This window comes from Streptopelia decaocto (assembly GCF_964273445.1).
Source record: "Streptopelia decaocto genome assembly, chromosome: 8".
Lineage (NCBI taxonomy): Eukaryota > Metazoa > Chordata > Aves > Columbiformes > Columbidae > Streptopelia > Streptopelia decaocto.
This window is the reverse complement of record NC_138662.1, coordinates 2,336,159-2,351,949: the sequence shown is the minus strand read 5'-3', so window position 1 is coordinate 2,351,949 and position 15,791 is coordinate 2,336,159. Positions and strand designations below refer to the sequence as shown.

General features: G+C 41.4%; 1 protein-coding gene across 4 annotated transcripts in view; it reads left to right on the top strand.

Moving 5' to 3' along the window:
* PHF2 (PHD finger protein 2) overlaps positions 1–15,791 on the top strand; it is an 84,269-nt gene that overhangs the window by 44,577 nt on the left and 23,901 nt on the right. For all 4 annotated transcript variants that reach the window (XM_082060035.1, XM_082060036.1, XM_082060037.1 and 1 more), the window contains 9 exons: positions 1,076–1,190; positions 3,969–4,129; positions 6,357–6,498; positions 9,352–9,538; positions 10,049–10,211; positions 11,644–11,731; positions 12,301–12,407; positions 13,561–13,652; positions 14,892–14,981. In XM_082060035.1, coding sequence (XP_081916161.1) covers positions 1,076–1,190; positions 3,969–4,129; positions 6,357–6,498; positions 9,352–9,538; positions 10,049–10,211; positions 11,644–11,731; positions 12,301–12,407; positions 13,561–13,652; positions 14,892–14,981 — 1,145 coding nt within the window. The remainder of the gene's footprint in view (positions 1–1,075; positions 1,191–3,968; positions 4,130–6,356; positions 6,499–9,351; positions 9,539–10,048; positions 10,212–11,643; positions 11,732–12,300; positions 12,408–13,560; positions 13,653–14,891; positions 14,982–15,791) is intronic.

The window sequence follows — 15,791 nt, the reverse complement described above, 5'->3', positions numbered from 1 at the left end:
AGAGCAAGGAAATAGTGCTGTCTGCGCACGGTTACTGAGGAGTCTGGCTCCTTCCCTGGCTGTTTCGAACAGTAAGAAAAGCATAAGAGATCGTGATTTTGAGGTAAAATACTGAGCTTTATTGTGTAAAACAAGCGTGGAATATAAAATAAAGTTGTGACATATGAAAATTGTGCTAACAGAGTCTTGAAATTGCATGAATATGCACTTGGGACCGAAACAATTTGCTATGAAAATGAGCATGTCCAGACAGACTATGGAAGTAGGAACCGCTGAGAGAGATAGTGCTGACTAGGAGAAAAAGCTGGACCAGTTTTTCTTGCTCTGTGTTATCTGGCTGTCGAAGAGGCAAGGCAGAACTACATTGACATTTGACTGACTTATTGGAGCTTATTCCAGCTGACCCTTTTCTCATTATGAGCTTCCCTGTGTGTCTCACCGCTGGGAGCACAGTTGTGGAGCCTTCAGTCTGCTGTCACTGACTTAAGGCCTAGGCCTGGCTCACCTTTCCAAGCCTAGGAATAAGAGGAGTTCTAAAAATGGCATTTGTGGTGCCCTCGTGTATTTTTTTTCCTTTTCTCTGCATGCTGCTGTGTGCAGGGTATAATTCAAAGCCCATCAAAACTGATGTCAAATCTGCCACTGTGGGGCAGACCTTTAGACTAAAGTAATTAATGATAAATACATCCATAAAGATCTATACTGTATATTGAGGTGGCAGAAAAGTGGCTTCCTAAGGGTTTTATGATAAGGATTAAGTGTGTAGTCTGGCAAGTACAAAACGTCCAGAGCCTGTGTTTGCATAAAGCCTGCGGTAGCTGCGCAGCTCAGCAATTATCCGTCTGGTTGCCCTTATGTTACAAAGCGAACACTGTTCAGTGTGTAATAGATCTTCAGGCTACAGTATAATTGTCTAATGGTGAACTGAGAGCAATATTAAAATTTGCAGTGCAGCATGGTGGGGGTTCCCTCTTCTCTGCTCGTGTAAGAAATGAAATGATTTGTCCTTCCTTCAAATGTCTTAATAGTTATCTTCTACTTGATATAAGCTACTGTCCAATTCATTATTTTTCAGTGAAAAAGAAACGAAATTGGCATAAACACGATACTGGACAGACAACAGAGGTGAAACCTGTACAGAACGGGAGCCAAGTCTTTATAAAGGAACTTCGAAGTCGTACTTTTCCAAGGTAGGTGGACAGGGCTGTGGTGGTGAAGCACATATGTATAGCCAGTTCCCTGGGAAGCTGATGATGATCCTTGCTGAAAATGTTCTATAGTACAAAGTATGAAGTTTAAATGAGTGCTGTTTTATTGTAGATATCCCAGGCTCTTCCCTTTTTTTATATTTGTGCAGCCATATTAAAATCTGCTTTTGATTGAGCCCAGCTCCAAAATGCGAATGGTTTTGCTGAAGTCTGTCTCCATCTTGAAAAGAAGAACAATGACATCCTCAGTTGCTGCAGTGACAAAGGCTCTCTTATTTGGGGTAATGAATAGTGCTAATTGTTAGGTGAGATGTTCCACACTTTATTAGGCTGTTCACAGCTGTTTGTAAGAGTGATGGTTTTCTTCTGGTTCTTTAATGTAAGGTCTTAGCCAAATAAATCCTTAATTATTACTGACTAATTATTTTAGAAGGATCCTTGGAGACTGGTAAAGCGTACTTGCTAAACACAAAACTTCTTTCTTTTTATGGGGAATTTAATTTCACATTTAATTTCAGATACTGGTCTTAGGCTGGTTAAGGAAGAGGCTGTGAATACCTCTGCAAAGTTTTTGCAGCACTTACAGATGTGTTTCACTGCACTCAGCACTCAGTATTTTCACTTGCTTGGCTATTTTTATTTGAGCCTTTTAGATTTTTGTCTTTTTTTATTTTTTTTCTTTTATATAAAGCAGTTTTGTAGGTTGCAAAGCTAATTTCTTAAAAAAGGGTTAAGGCCTAGGCAGAATGATTTTGGTAACCTCGGATGGCCTCTGAGGCTGCACTCACATATGCAATATCTGAGTCACTCCCAAATTGGAAAAAAAGAATTAAAACGGACCTCCATTTTTTTTTGTTTTGTTTCCCACATAAATATGCACATAAGAAAATATTGCTGCCAGATTAAAGTTTCTGAGAAAGATGGGTCTGTAGCCAAAAGGAGTGTCTGCAATATTCAGGCCTCTGACATCTACAGTCGTACCGATAGTAAAACTCTTATGAAGAAAAGGAATGAAATCTGCAGATATTCACAGAACAAAACCCAACACTCATCAACTATAATGTGATGAACAGAAAAATGGGGTCTGAGTCTAAAGACAGAAACATCATTGCTGATTCACAGCACACGGCAGTAAATTATAACCCACAGCTAGTCCCTTGGTGAGGCTTGGATCAAAAGGGACAGTGAAGAGAGCAAAAAGGCAAAAACTGTAATTCATGTCATACCGCTTCAGAATATTTAATACCAAAATAGTGTTAGAGTAGTAATAGCAGTATTAATTGTAATTAAATTTATGGTTCAGGTACTTCATTGTAGGTGCCAGACTCTCCATTTTGGCAGCACCGTCACTAGCTGCTCTGGTACTGATCTCTCTTTACAACTGTGTGTACGTTTCTGTGGCACATATAGAAGCAAATCAGACTTAAACAAGTACGTGAGATATGTATATGGGTGATGTAAAGTAAGTGCAGGGGTTTAGTGTTAAATCATGGTTTGCTTCTTGCTCCTTAAAATCTCCAGTCTCGTTCTTTGTACATTGCTGGTGTACAGTACCGGTGCCCACATAAATAAGGAATGCTGCTTTTAATTATTAATTAAATTTGGCTCCTGATTAGCCATTGCTGATTTACTGTGGCTGGGGTGATCTGGAAATATACTGGGCTTCTACAGCTTATCCCTGTTTACATCTGGCTATCTTATTTTCCCGAGGGCTCAAACCCTGACGGGGCTTTCTGAGCAGGCCCAGGGCGAGGGGTTCCCCCAACGTGGTGGGTTGAAAGCGGGACCCCCCCACAGCAAAGGTTGTGGGGCAACCCCTTAATTAAAGGCTGTGGGGGCTCTGCCACAGGTTGGGTGTCATGGGCGGCAAAGGTGGCAAGGCCGGAGGGTGCGGCCGCCATGGCGGCACTTGTGGCCTCGTCCCCTTTCCCGCCAGTTTTTGGTGCTGCACGAAGCCGTGGGCTGTAGTTCAGAACTGCTGCAGGAGAGGGCAGTCATGTGTTAGCCTTGCCCGCTCAGGGAGAGAGTGCTTTTTTGGGTGAACACTCAAAGTTTTGCTATTCCCCCCAGCGGCAGCCATGGCCCCGGCCTGCCGGATGGCTCTGGAGCCCAGGTGACAAACACATGGCAGCACGGTGCTTTTGGGACTGCTGGTTGTTCATATACAGTCACTTTTCACCCTGAATTCAAAGCATTTTACTCTTGAAAAGAGGTGGAAATCAGACTTGAATTTCCCTTGGGAGTTGTCGGTGCAAATAGCTGCTCTTCTGATGAAGCTGCCCTTTCCTTAGTGCTTTTGATGCCCTCCCAGTGACTTGAAAATAAATTGCAGAGTATTTCCTGAAGAATTTATTTGACCACTTAAAAATTATTTACAAAGTATTTTCTGGACAATTTATTTGAGACTATGTAGTGGTTTTAATCTTGCCTTCTTTATAGGGGAATATTAAACACTTATTTCTTCAACACTGACCACTGGTAACTCAACAGATCCCAACAGCTGAGGAAAATGGTCTTTCTCCATAAGCTGTTATTTTAGGAATTTCGAGTAGTTGGTGCCTGAGGCTTGAGCGAATCGATTCCAGACAATTTTCTTGTGCCCTGTGTGCTTTGCAATAAATGGCTTTTTGGTTTTTGTGTTATGGACCTACTTTGCCTATAATTGCTTATTCGTAACATTCCCTTTCAGTATTGCAGTGCAGAAGATGCCAGACTCCGCGTGGAAGCACCTCACCATTCAATCTGTGTTTCCTTTTTCAGTGCTGAAGATATAGTCGTGAAAGTGCCAGGCAGCCAACTAACAACAGAGTATTTGGAAGAAAATGGCTTTTCAGAGCCCATCCTTGTCCCAAAGAAGGACGGCCTGGGTTTGTCTGTACCCGCACCCACCTTCTACGTCAGCGATGTTGAAAACTACGTTGGTGGGTATCTGGCAAGCAGGTGGCATGGTACTGGTTAGAACTCAGCTGCTTTTTAAAAAAAATTTCTTTTTGTGGTATAAAAAATTGTGAAATATATTCTAAAATGCTGTCCATGTCTTGGGCTATGATGACATCAATGCTTGTTATGTAGTGGTAGCTTGTAATTAGCAATTAATTTGCTCCTGTTTCTTGTACCAACTTGTGGATCTTACGGTGAGCCTGAGCCAGACTGCATTGTACTCTGCAGCACTGCATTAAAAGAAACAGTTATAGTAATATTAAGAAATTGTTTCTTTAGGCCAGGCCTTAATTGATTACTGCCATCTCGCTTTGTATGGAAGGAATTATTATGCTAGACTGAGACTCCCAGTCTGCAAAGGCAATCCGTTTTTTAGCACTGGTGTCAGTGAGAGCTGTTTTCATTGCTGCTGGTCATTTGGATTCATGTTGGCATCCTCCTGTCTCCACCCTGAGCAGGGGATTGTACTGCATCTTCTTGCCAGTCATCACGTCATCCCACCTCGGAAGACCTGCCTTGGCCGGGAGCCGTGGAAGCGCTCTGAAGTCACTTGTCTCCACGTCCTTCTCCCTTTAGCACTTGTGATCTTGTCTCTTGGCCTCTGTCGCTCTGTCCTTCCTCCGGGTCACTTTCTGTCCGATTCTCTCTCCTTCTGGCAAGGCATTGTCCTTTTGGAGCCAGGGCTCCAGCTCCAGTGTGTCTGTGTGTGTGTCGTGGTCACTTATCTCCTCACGCAGACTGCCAGTCCTCCTGCACGCTCCTCACCAGGCCATTGACTGCTCCCCAAACTGGAGGGTGCTGTCACCAGCCGTGGGTGTTCTCCACCGTATCTATTGCTTATGCAGTGATGTGTGAAGTGTGATAACCCTGAATAAAGCAGAATTCAAGATCCCTGATTTTGTTGTTTTCTGCATCCCATTGCTTCTACAGGAAACGTATTTTCCTTGACCATCTGCTACACTTAGCAGAATTTCACCTGGGTGCTCCTTCTGCTTTCTCTCAGGCTCTAGCTGAAATAATCCACCCTACCAACAAAACAGTTTGTGAAGAGCTGGAGAGAAGAGCATGGGTTGCTCAGTCTGTATCTGGCACCAGATTTGAAAGTGAACGGAACAAATACATGTGGGTCTGACCTCCATGGGCTTAGTTCACTTGATTTCCCAGGCAGGGATTTATCTCGCTGTTCTGTAGTTTATTACATCAGGCCTAGAATGTCTTTTAGAAACAATCCAAAGTAAGTGACAGAGGACAAAACACCACAGTTGAGGCTGCCAAACACATCATTACTGTGCTGGCATTTCATGAAAAAGTAAAAAATTGATTTTTTGTTTCCTCTTCTAATGTGATAAAAAGCTATGAATGAAACACTGGGAGAAGGAAAATAAAGCCAATTAAAACTGAAGGAAAGAAGACTGGAGAGATGCCTTTTTTTCTTTTATTTTCAGAAAGTATAAGAGTGTGCTTAGACGTGGGCACTTTTTATAAAGCTCTGACTTTCACCATGTGTTCTCTTGTGTTAAATTCCACTAATTGGCTAATACCGTTAGTGTTAACACTGCAGATTTGTATCTGACAAGATCTGTCAGAGGAAATGTGTAAGTACTTGGTACTCTAATACAGAGGGGATGGATTTTTGATAGGTGTAATTTTGCATAAAATAACAAAAAGTCACATTTTTTTGTGGCACACATGAAATATGTTTAAAAATGGGAATTTTCCTGGAAAACTCTTCCTTGATTATAGAATATGTAAGCAATAATTTAAAATAGAACATAAGAGAACTTAAAATTTTGGAAAATCAGTTTGACAGGTTGCCCTATAGTATGGCACTGCCTACAATCACAAGACTTCTACAGCGTGGTAGGTAGGGCTTACTCTGCATATACAGGTGTTTTTATATAAGTTCCACCACACAAACAAAATTCATAATGAAATTAAACGTTCAAAGTAGCTTAATCCTTTAAAGATAAAAACTACAGAAATAAACATGTCACCATTTTGTACCTATACGTTTTATGTATATACATGGTTTTTGTAGATATCTGTATATGTGTTTACGTGCATAAACAACGGGGAAGATACAAAGGCTGAGAAGATCAGAAGATCAAAAGGTTGTGATGTTTCTCTAAAAGTTGACTTGCCCCCAAGCACACAAACAAGGCGAGTCAGCCTGCCCTTCAATCTCTTTTTCTCTGAATTAATTTGTAGGACCAGAGAGGAGCGTTGATGTCACCGATGTCACCAAACAGAAAGACTGCAAGATGAAGCTGAAGGAATTTGTGGATTACTACTACAGTACCAACAGGAAGAGGGTCCTCAACGTCACCAACCTGGAGTTCTCGGACACGAGGTGAGGGTCCAGCCCGCCACACGGGGGGTTCGGCTGGGGGGACCGAACCTGCTCCGCTGGTTCCTCTTTAGGAACTGCTGCTTTAACCCTGGGATGGCGGCTTCTTGCAGCTCTGACTCTCCACTGCATCACCCATGTGCAGCCAAAGCAGGGGAGTGAAAGTGCTAATTGCTGTGTGAGAAGAAGTATACACAGTGGAGCAAATGGGCCGGCATTTGTCGTGGTCATTGATGCCTGGATATCACCAGCATTCATGTGCTGTCAGCAGTCATTTATCAGAACAGGGTATTTTGATACCTTTCAGTTCTATTTTAACTCTAGTATTATAAGTATAGTTAATTCAGTGCAACTATGTGGTAGAACATAATGATGCTCCAGGAGTGAATTCTCTGCCTTGTCCTGGTAGTGAATAATACGTTCCTAATATGATCTTAGGTACTTAGACGCAGCTTGATAAATACCAGTAAGACCAAAGAAAGGAGGACAGAGATGACCACAGGGGTGTGATAACACTGTATGTGGGAGAACATGGACATAAGGGGTCTTATTTTTTAATATTCTATGTTATTCTTCTGGTGAGATGGGAATCCTGATGGATATAAGGCAACAATGGCCTTTCTTCCCGCTTAAGGTGATCTTAGAACATGGCGATGTTATCATTATACTGGTAAACAGTATTCCCTGAAAATAAAACAAACAGTTTCAGAACAAATATGAGGCCTTGGTGCTTATTTTAAAAATGTTCTTTAAGCTTCAGTGATTGTTTGCTGCTACCCTTATCTACAGTCATACTGAGTAAAGCCACATCTAAATGGAAAGTTAAATGTATTCCCAATGTGTTAATGTCTACATCTCATTATGTGCAGTCTCTCAGAGAAAGCAAAAGTAAATACAAATAGCGCTACGCCAAAAACTGGTTTCTTCACCAGTGATCTGGTGACCTCCTGGGGTCATTCTTTTTTAAAACGTGTTGTACAGCAGTGAGCATCCTTGGTTTGAGCACATTGTATATTGCTTAGTGAAATATTCCATTTAAAGTAGTGCGGAGTGAGCCAATAGATGAGGTGTGGCTCTAGGTGTAGCATAACGTGTCACTGGATGTCCTTGGGTAAGTCTGAAATTCTGATTTTGTAATCCTGTACTGTTGTAGTTTCGGTGTTTTTGTGAGTTAAGCTGCAGTCGTACGACAGCAGTTCAGAACTTTGCGGTGGGCAGCCGTGGGGTGCAATGGTGCCGCTCAGCTGTGGCGATCCCTCAGTGACAGGAACCCTAACTGTTCTCCTCATGTTTATATATGTTTTATACACAGGATAACTACCTGATATAAATGCCTAAGAGTTCAAGTTATTGCTCTGTGCTCTATTTAGCCTTGCTTCTATTCCATAAGTAGGCAGATGCATCTATAATGTATTGAACTTCGTGCAACTGTGCAGATCATTTTCATGGTTCTTGCAGTTTTTCTGGGTAACCAGCACTTCCCAAAGGGAAGCGTCAGAGGAGGAAAAGATTCCTTTATATACAAACACTACACAGCTGATGATAAATGCCAACATAAAAATAAAGGATGGTTGTTTTGGGGAGCATTCCATGTTAGCAAGAAGACTTCAAGTAGCCTTAAAAAAGGAAGCTGATTTACAAGCTCATTTTTTAAAAGCCATTACCTTTAGCCCTGTAGTTAGTGTTTCAGTAGGGCACACCCATTTCTGCAGAAAGCTGCTCTAGTAATTACAGGCTTCAAAGATTACCAGTATCTTCAGCTGAGATTTTTTTAGCTTTCTGCCATTATCCCAGAATGACAGGAGGTCTTTTGTTGCGAAGGGCTGCCGGAGCTGTCACTCATACGCTGCTAATTTAGACATTAACTAGCAAATATTTTATTTCTTAACACAGACAGTGACACTTTAATTGAATGCACTGCTCCATCCTTCCCTGCCATTTCAAATGGAGCTATTGTTGTCAATGTTTGACAGTGAGCATAAATGACACACGGCAGAATTTCATTTTAGTTTGAAGTGCAGATACTCTTACTGATGTACATTTTTGAGCATCCAACAGTGAACCTTCTGCAAATTTTAATCCATGTTTTGGACTATTGAAATATAAAAATTAGCACATTGTGGGATGAAACACCTTTAATACTGGTTTATCATGCCACTACATCATCTTACCTGTGATTTATAGTACATATTATATCTTGAAGATAATAATCATATATAAATTATATAAATAAATATATACAATATAAGCATATGCTCAATGTATATTCCTTTGTATAAATTGTATAAATAAATATTATATATGTTATATTTAAAATATATTCACATTATCAGCCACATTAGACTTTTTCCTTCTTTTGAGCTTTTGATGTGATGTAGTCAGTCTAAATAAAAAGATCACTGTGATACTCATAGTTAGATCCAGACTTATTTAGTCCTTAATTATTAATGTTATTGTTGTTAGGATTTTTAATGTGAAGCTTAACTTGTTTGAAGATTTACCAGACCATTTATGTAAGAGTGCACCCATTTCTCTTCTGAAAGGGGCTGGAAAAGTGGCTGTGATAACAGCGCTGTTGGGACTAGAAAAATCCAAACAGCATATACTTGACCATAAATACTGCTACTGAAAGAACTTAAAGGCTCGTTGCTAAGTCCTCATGTTTATAAAGCCTTTAATCTCTGTCTGTGAACAGTTTTCACAAATTTTCCAAATGAGGAGCAGTTCCACTACCACATAAGGAGCTGCTTCAGATCGCCATGCAAGTATCAGCGTCACGCGCTGCTTTTTGTTGTGTGGGGGTCCTTGTGCTCTTTTTTAATAAGCTGATTTTTGTTTTCTGTTCTCTCTGTAAAGGATGTCCAGTTTTGTAGAGCCTCCAGATATAGTTAAGAAGTTGTCCTGGGTGGAAAACTATTGGCCTGACGATGCTCTTCTGGCGAAACCCAAAGTGACCAAGTACTGCCTGATCTGTGTGAAGGACAGCTACACCGACTTCCACATCGACTCGGGGGGAGCTTCTGCCTGGTACCATGTGCTGAAGGTGAGGGGCCACGTCTTTGCGGTATATCTAGTAAAGAACTCAATTTTATATGCCAAGACTGTCTTCAAAGACTAACTCTCAAAAATTCAGGTCTTGGGGTTTTTTTCCCAACAGTCCTGCTATTGTAAAGTCTTATGCAGAGCCTTAACTGCTCAGGGTGTGGAAGTTGCCTGTCTATTTTGGCTGTGTTAGGATTTTAATATTTGTTTAGTGCCTTCTGCACATATGTCACCTAAGGCGTGAAAGAGATTACATCCTGCTTTTGGAGCTCTAAACTATTTGTACCATCAGTCCCACAAATTGGAGCACATGTGGCCAGCTAGTGATTCGATTATTTCAGCCACTCTGTATGAAGCTGATGAGTAAATTTGATTTAAATATTGTTAAAATACATAATGTTTTATATATATATATATTTAGATAAAATACTTGTGTGTGCACATGTATCTGTGCCAGTACAGTATTATTTGCTTTGACTGCTTGTTGCTAATTTTATATTTTCTCATTCAGGGAGAAAAGATATTTTATCTCATCAAACCAGCCTCTGCAAATATTTCTCTTTATGAACGCTGGCAATCGGCAGCAAACCACAGCGAGATGTTTTTTGCAGACCAAGTAGATAAATGTTATAAATGCACAGTGAAACAAGGACAGACGCTCTTCATTCCATCAGGTGAGCGGGCTGGTGCAGCTGGGGTTTCCTGCTCATTTTAGAGCTGCTGAAATAGCATGTCCGAAATGCTAGAGGGATGTGATTTGACAGCTTTCTCTGACAAAGTATGAAGTCTAATTCTCAATAGAAATATAATTTCATATGCTTACAACAACAACAAAAATCAGAACTGTTACTGCTTTTGATATTTTCGATATTTTAGCAGCCTTTTAAAAATACTACTAGTAGTAGAGTGTTCTGCTCCTGGTCTAGCTGGGTTGTGGTAACTCATGAGTTCTCTCTCTGTATCCAACCATGACATTGGTGCTTTTTACCATCTAACAGAGAATTCACGTTTAATTACTTTCTGACCATGACTCCCCACCAAATCCCTTTCACGGTGGTTAATTCCCAGTGACACTGAGGACCTGTAGGTGCCTGCAGGAGTGTGAGTGCACGTTCGTGGTTTCACATGAGGCTGGAGACCTGCATGTCATGGATTTTTATGGGTTACTTGCTAGACTTGGGCTTTCCTTGCAGGTTAGGGATGGTGGATTTTGGGTTTCTCCATTCCTGGGAGGATTTTCAGAAGGATAGGGAAGATAGTGCAGAGTTTGAACTGAACACAGTTCTACTCCTGCCCATCCCTCACCTTCCTCTCACCATAAACCATTACTCCGTCATTTGCATTGCTGTTTCCAGCACTCCCTGTTACCTGTTGAAACTGAAATCTCTTTGGGACAGGGATTTTCTCTCGCTCTGTGTGCCTTTAAACGATGTGTTGCCCACGCGATCCATAATCTGAGTTGAGGCTTCCAGGTGGTGTGATTAAGTAGCAGCACCGGTGCTTGTGTTTGGGAGGCAGCATCCACCAGTGCCATTTCTCGCACAGAATGTTCACACACTTGAATTTTACTTTGATTGTAAAAAGTGGCAAGTGGGTATATCTCTCATGACCATGTGTGGAGCAGATGGTAGAATAAATACTGAGCAATTTATAGAGACTGACTAATTTGAGTAGATTTTTGTATGAAAATTAATGTTTGGAATACACCTGTTCCTGACACTATAATAAAGTCGGTGTCAGGAGCTGTCATATATCTTTATGGTGATGTGCAAGCGGCTGCCATTGTGTAGCTGCCGCTTTTCACAGTAACAATGAAGTCAGGTCAGCGTGAGCAGCGTGTCCCCGTTCAGTGTCTGCCACTGCTGGAGGTGGCCCTGGGACCAGACCCAAAGGCGCGTAGCACCGTCCTGGGCTGGGCCTTATCATGCAAAACAAACAAGGCGCCAGATGGGACTGTGTTCAATCCACGTGTGGTTCTGGTGCTGATTTGGTCCGAAGAGCTGTAGTAGGAAGTAAGTTGCTAAGTGAAGTATAAACATCATGTTGTGAGTAAAGTCTTTGTTATTGTCCTTCCAGTTTCTATCCTCAAGACTCTTTCTCTTTTAGGTTGGATTTATGCAACTCTGACACCTGTAGACTGCCTGGCCTTTGCAGGACATTTTCTACATAGTCTAAGTGTTGAAATGCAGATGAGGTAATCTGTCTTTAAAATCTAAAATTAGGTAGAGGCTCAGTTTTTAATAAATTGGCCATCTTCTCTCCTGTTAATTAGCCTACATGTGCAGTAACATTGGTGTAGCTTTATTGGGCAGTTTTGGAAAGCGTACCCACATTTATCCCCTTCTACCTGTTCTCCCATGCCGAGTTATTCCAGGCTGTCTTTACACCTATTGCATAGGAAGGATATGTGAGGTGTAGCCAAGTCTTGAAGGAAGAGCTGTTAAAAACCACCAGTTTTACTCTAGAATTTGCCTTCTGGATAAGCCCCCACCTGCTCAGCTGGGCTCTTCGCCCACTGTAAGACAACAAAAGTAATTCTTTACTGATATTGGACAAAGAATACAATAAAACTATCTTACATCTGTATCACACAGTTTCTTACTAGTGCTATTTTTATATTTTGCTTTTGGTCTGATGCCAGAATACTTGGTAGCAGCACCACAAAGAAATGGGAGTGCTGCAAACTGAGCCTCGGGCATTTATGAGCAGTGCGACATACCTGTGACCTACTCTGCTTTAAGTTTGTGTGGCTTTGTATTGCAGGGCATATGAAGTAGAAAGACGATTGAAAATTGTCAGTCTGACTCAGTTTCCAAACTTCGAAACTGCATGTTGGTATATGGGAAAGCATCTACTAGAGACATTCAAAGGTAAAACCGCATTTCTTTGCCTGCCTTAATTGCTCAGCACTGGGGGCCTCAAAATAGTTGCTCTTAATTTCTGCCGATGTGCCACATAAAAGATGGACCAAAGTCAGTCTTGTTAGTATTTGAAATCTACTTTTAACATAGTGGCAGAATGTGCTGGTCTGGCCCAGCTCTCCCCTTAATATCCTACCATCTCGCTCTAGGAAGGGCCTTAACTTTCCCTCTTACCTGTGTCTTTTATCTGCTTTGTAAAATGTATTTGAGTTGCCTCAGAGGTACATAATGTTGTAACGTTTTAGTTTTTAGTTGCCTGTCAAGTCTGGGTTCATTCACTGGTTTAACCTACTAAACTACACATGCTGTCAGCCCGGGGCGCGGAGCAGCACGTCCTTGTCCCATGGGCAGGTCATGTACACACGGGGCCACAGCAGCGGCAGAGACGTGGCCGGCAGGAGCATTGAGAATTAAAGCGAAGTTCTATGTGAAATTCAAAATCTTCCTAGTGAGATTCCTTCAGGGTTGATCCAAACATCCCTGTGTGTATGTTCTTTACAGAGTTGGGCTCGCTTTGCTCTTTGCCTCTCTTTCTTTTGTTATAGAATGTGTCTAGAGACACCCACCAGAGCCTTTTATAACGAGAAAAATGCATCTAATTAATAAGCAAGTCCCTCCGAGTGTCATCAGGAAGGGGGCCCTTGTGACCAGCTCTCAACAAAAACTGGAATGAGGGGAAAAGTTTAGGCGAGCCTGTACTCATGCAGAAGTGAAATGCATTGCCCCAAATAACCTTTGTTTCTGCATATCGGTACTTGCATTTTCAGTCAGAACAAAAGAACCGCTGACAGTGCCTTTTTATTCCCACAGCCTAGGATGTGTGAACATGGAAGCTAGCTTGAGTTTGGGACCAAGAAAGGAAGCGGAAGGAGTGCCAGTGTAGACATAACTTACAGGAGCACAGTATAGGAAGGCTGAGTTGGATTGATGACACAGTAAATATACTCCTTATTACCATCAAATTATAACAGGGATTCATTTGTGGTGACCAGCTTTCAAAGAGTTAACTTTCCCAGTGAAACTTTTTCGTATTAAAGACTTTATGTAGAACAACTTTAGCTATCTGTGTTTCAATAGCATTGGTTTTTTTCCCTCTACTTAGGTTTGCATAAAGCTGGGCAACAACCTCCCGCTCATTTACTCCAAGGAGCAAAAATTCTCAATGGTGCTTTCAGGTCATGGACTAAAAAACAGGTAGGAGGTCATTTAATATTGTGTTCCTCAGGTTTGTCAGTCACTGGAACAGAGAGCAAATGCTAGAGCAAATAATATCTCCATAGCACAACAGCTCATTCTGAAATCCCAAAGAGAAGAGCCTGGGAGAGCAAGGAAGGAGAGTGATAGTTGGGATTTCTTGGTGCAACACGAGGAGTCAGCCCAAAAAAGGTGCCACCTGAGTTTTAAAAAAGCCAATTCTGCAAACAACCAAAAGGATTCTGAATCAATGTTCTCCCTGACTCTGAGCATTTTCATGTACCAGATCAATTAAGCAGAGGTTGTGTATGTGAGCAAGGTCTAGAACATTTTGGTGTGCACAAGGTGCCCCGTTCCTGCAAATCAACACATTAACTGAGCCAGAAAATACATACTGGTTGGAGAGAAGGTTTGAAGGGATTCGCAGCCTGGATTCCTGCTGCAGCCATTTCAGAAGTGATATTCTTGTGTGTGTTGATCCTGAAGTTTTAAGGAATTGGCTGCAGGAGACAGGCCCTTCAATCATAAAATGTGAATGGGGAACTAGTAGCTTTTGGGTTTTTGGACGTTTTAAGGAGGAATGAGTTGCTGAGCACATGGTTAAGCTAGCTGATGGCTGTCTCAGATTTAAATGGAGTCAAAGACTTGGCTGCTCCCTGCTGCACAAAGCCGGTGATTGAGCCTGAGCCCAGAACTGCTCCCTGGTTCCTATGGAAGGACTGACTGGTGTGGAACTCTCTTCTCCATGGCACCCTGGTTATTTTTCCACTTGCCATGCAGATGAGAAGTAGTGAGTCAAAGGAAGTCAGACTGGGTTGGCACTGAGGTCGCGTTGAATTTTGAGTATTATAACATGACATGTGAATGAAAATGTTGTTAGTCCTGGCAGGGAGCTCCCAAACCACTCTGCTGACGGGGTACATGCCTGTTATACTCATTGTTGACCCCAGCCTAAGACAATTTCTCCTCACAGAATCTGATATAACAGGGGTGCAAAGTGATGTTACAGTTGTAAAAATGCAATAATATCTGAAAAAGGCTTTGTTCTGTCAGGACAACTATTTACAGTAATATCCAGAAGGGGAAAAAAGTGTATTTTTTCCTTATTTAGACTAGTGATGCAGTCAGTATTGATTTCAGTATATAGGAAAAATATTGGCATGTCCCTTAATGAGGTTTTTAAAAACATTTTTCCAAAAACATGCACAGAAACAGCAGTCTTGCTTTGTTCTGTTTTAGGCTTTAGCAGAGCATGAAGATGAACTACCAGAAAACTTCAAACCAGCACAGCTTATCAAGGACCTTGCCAAAGAAATAAGATTAAGTGAGGTTTGTGTGCTTTTCATAATATTAATGATGTTCTGGGTCTTTAAATGATATAGGCTATACAATGGATGACTTGAAATAAATGAAACATTTTTCCCCACTCTCTACTCCACACCCCAAAGTATGATGGAACTCAACACTGTTATTCCCGTGATCAAGCTCCCTGTGTCATATCTCCTTGTCCTTTAGTTCGTCGGTCTTGTCAATGACATTGGCTGAGCTGGGGACAATTAGTCTGTACATTGTCCCAATTTCCCTTGCTCTTCGCTGGACTGTAGGTAGAGTTACTATAGCAAATGTGATAATAATTATAACAACCCCTCCAAAACAACACCAACCCCAAAAAAAACAAAAAAGGAGGTTGCATGGAGGTTCATCCATTCAGTTTGACATCGTATTCCACTTAGTGGGGATGTGTGATGGTGACAATACTAGTTCAATTATTTCAAGGAGACATTCTGTTACATTCCATCCCTTTACTACCATATCCTAAGACCTCAAAACTGAAATCTATCTTGTCCTTTTATCCTCTTTCATGTAGTATTTAAGTTTTCTGATTGTCAGAATGGCAAGATAAGCAGAAAATAATTTCTTTTAATTAGCCAGACAGTGTTAATTTTAATTGGGCAGCTATTTTACTGCTTATTTTTCCTGAGGGCATGAAACATGATTCTGCTACATTTGTCCCATCTGAATTAAACTGAAATAGTTTGTGCTTGAGCTGATTAGCGTTTTAAACAAAAGACCCTTCGTTCGATGTGTTTATTTGTACCTGATGGTGTAACCTGGGGAGAGTTACGTTCCTTATGAAGC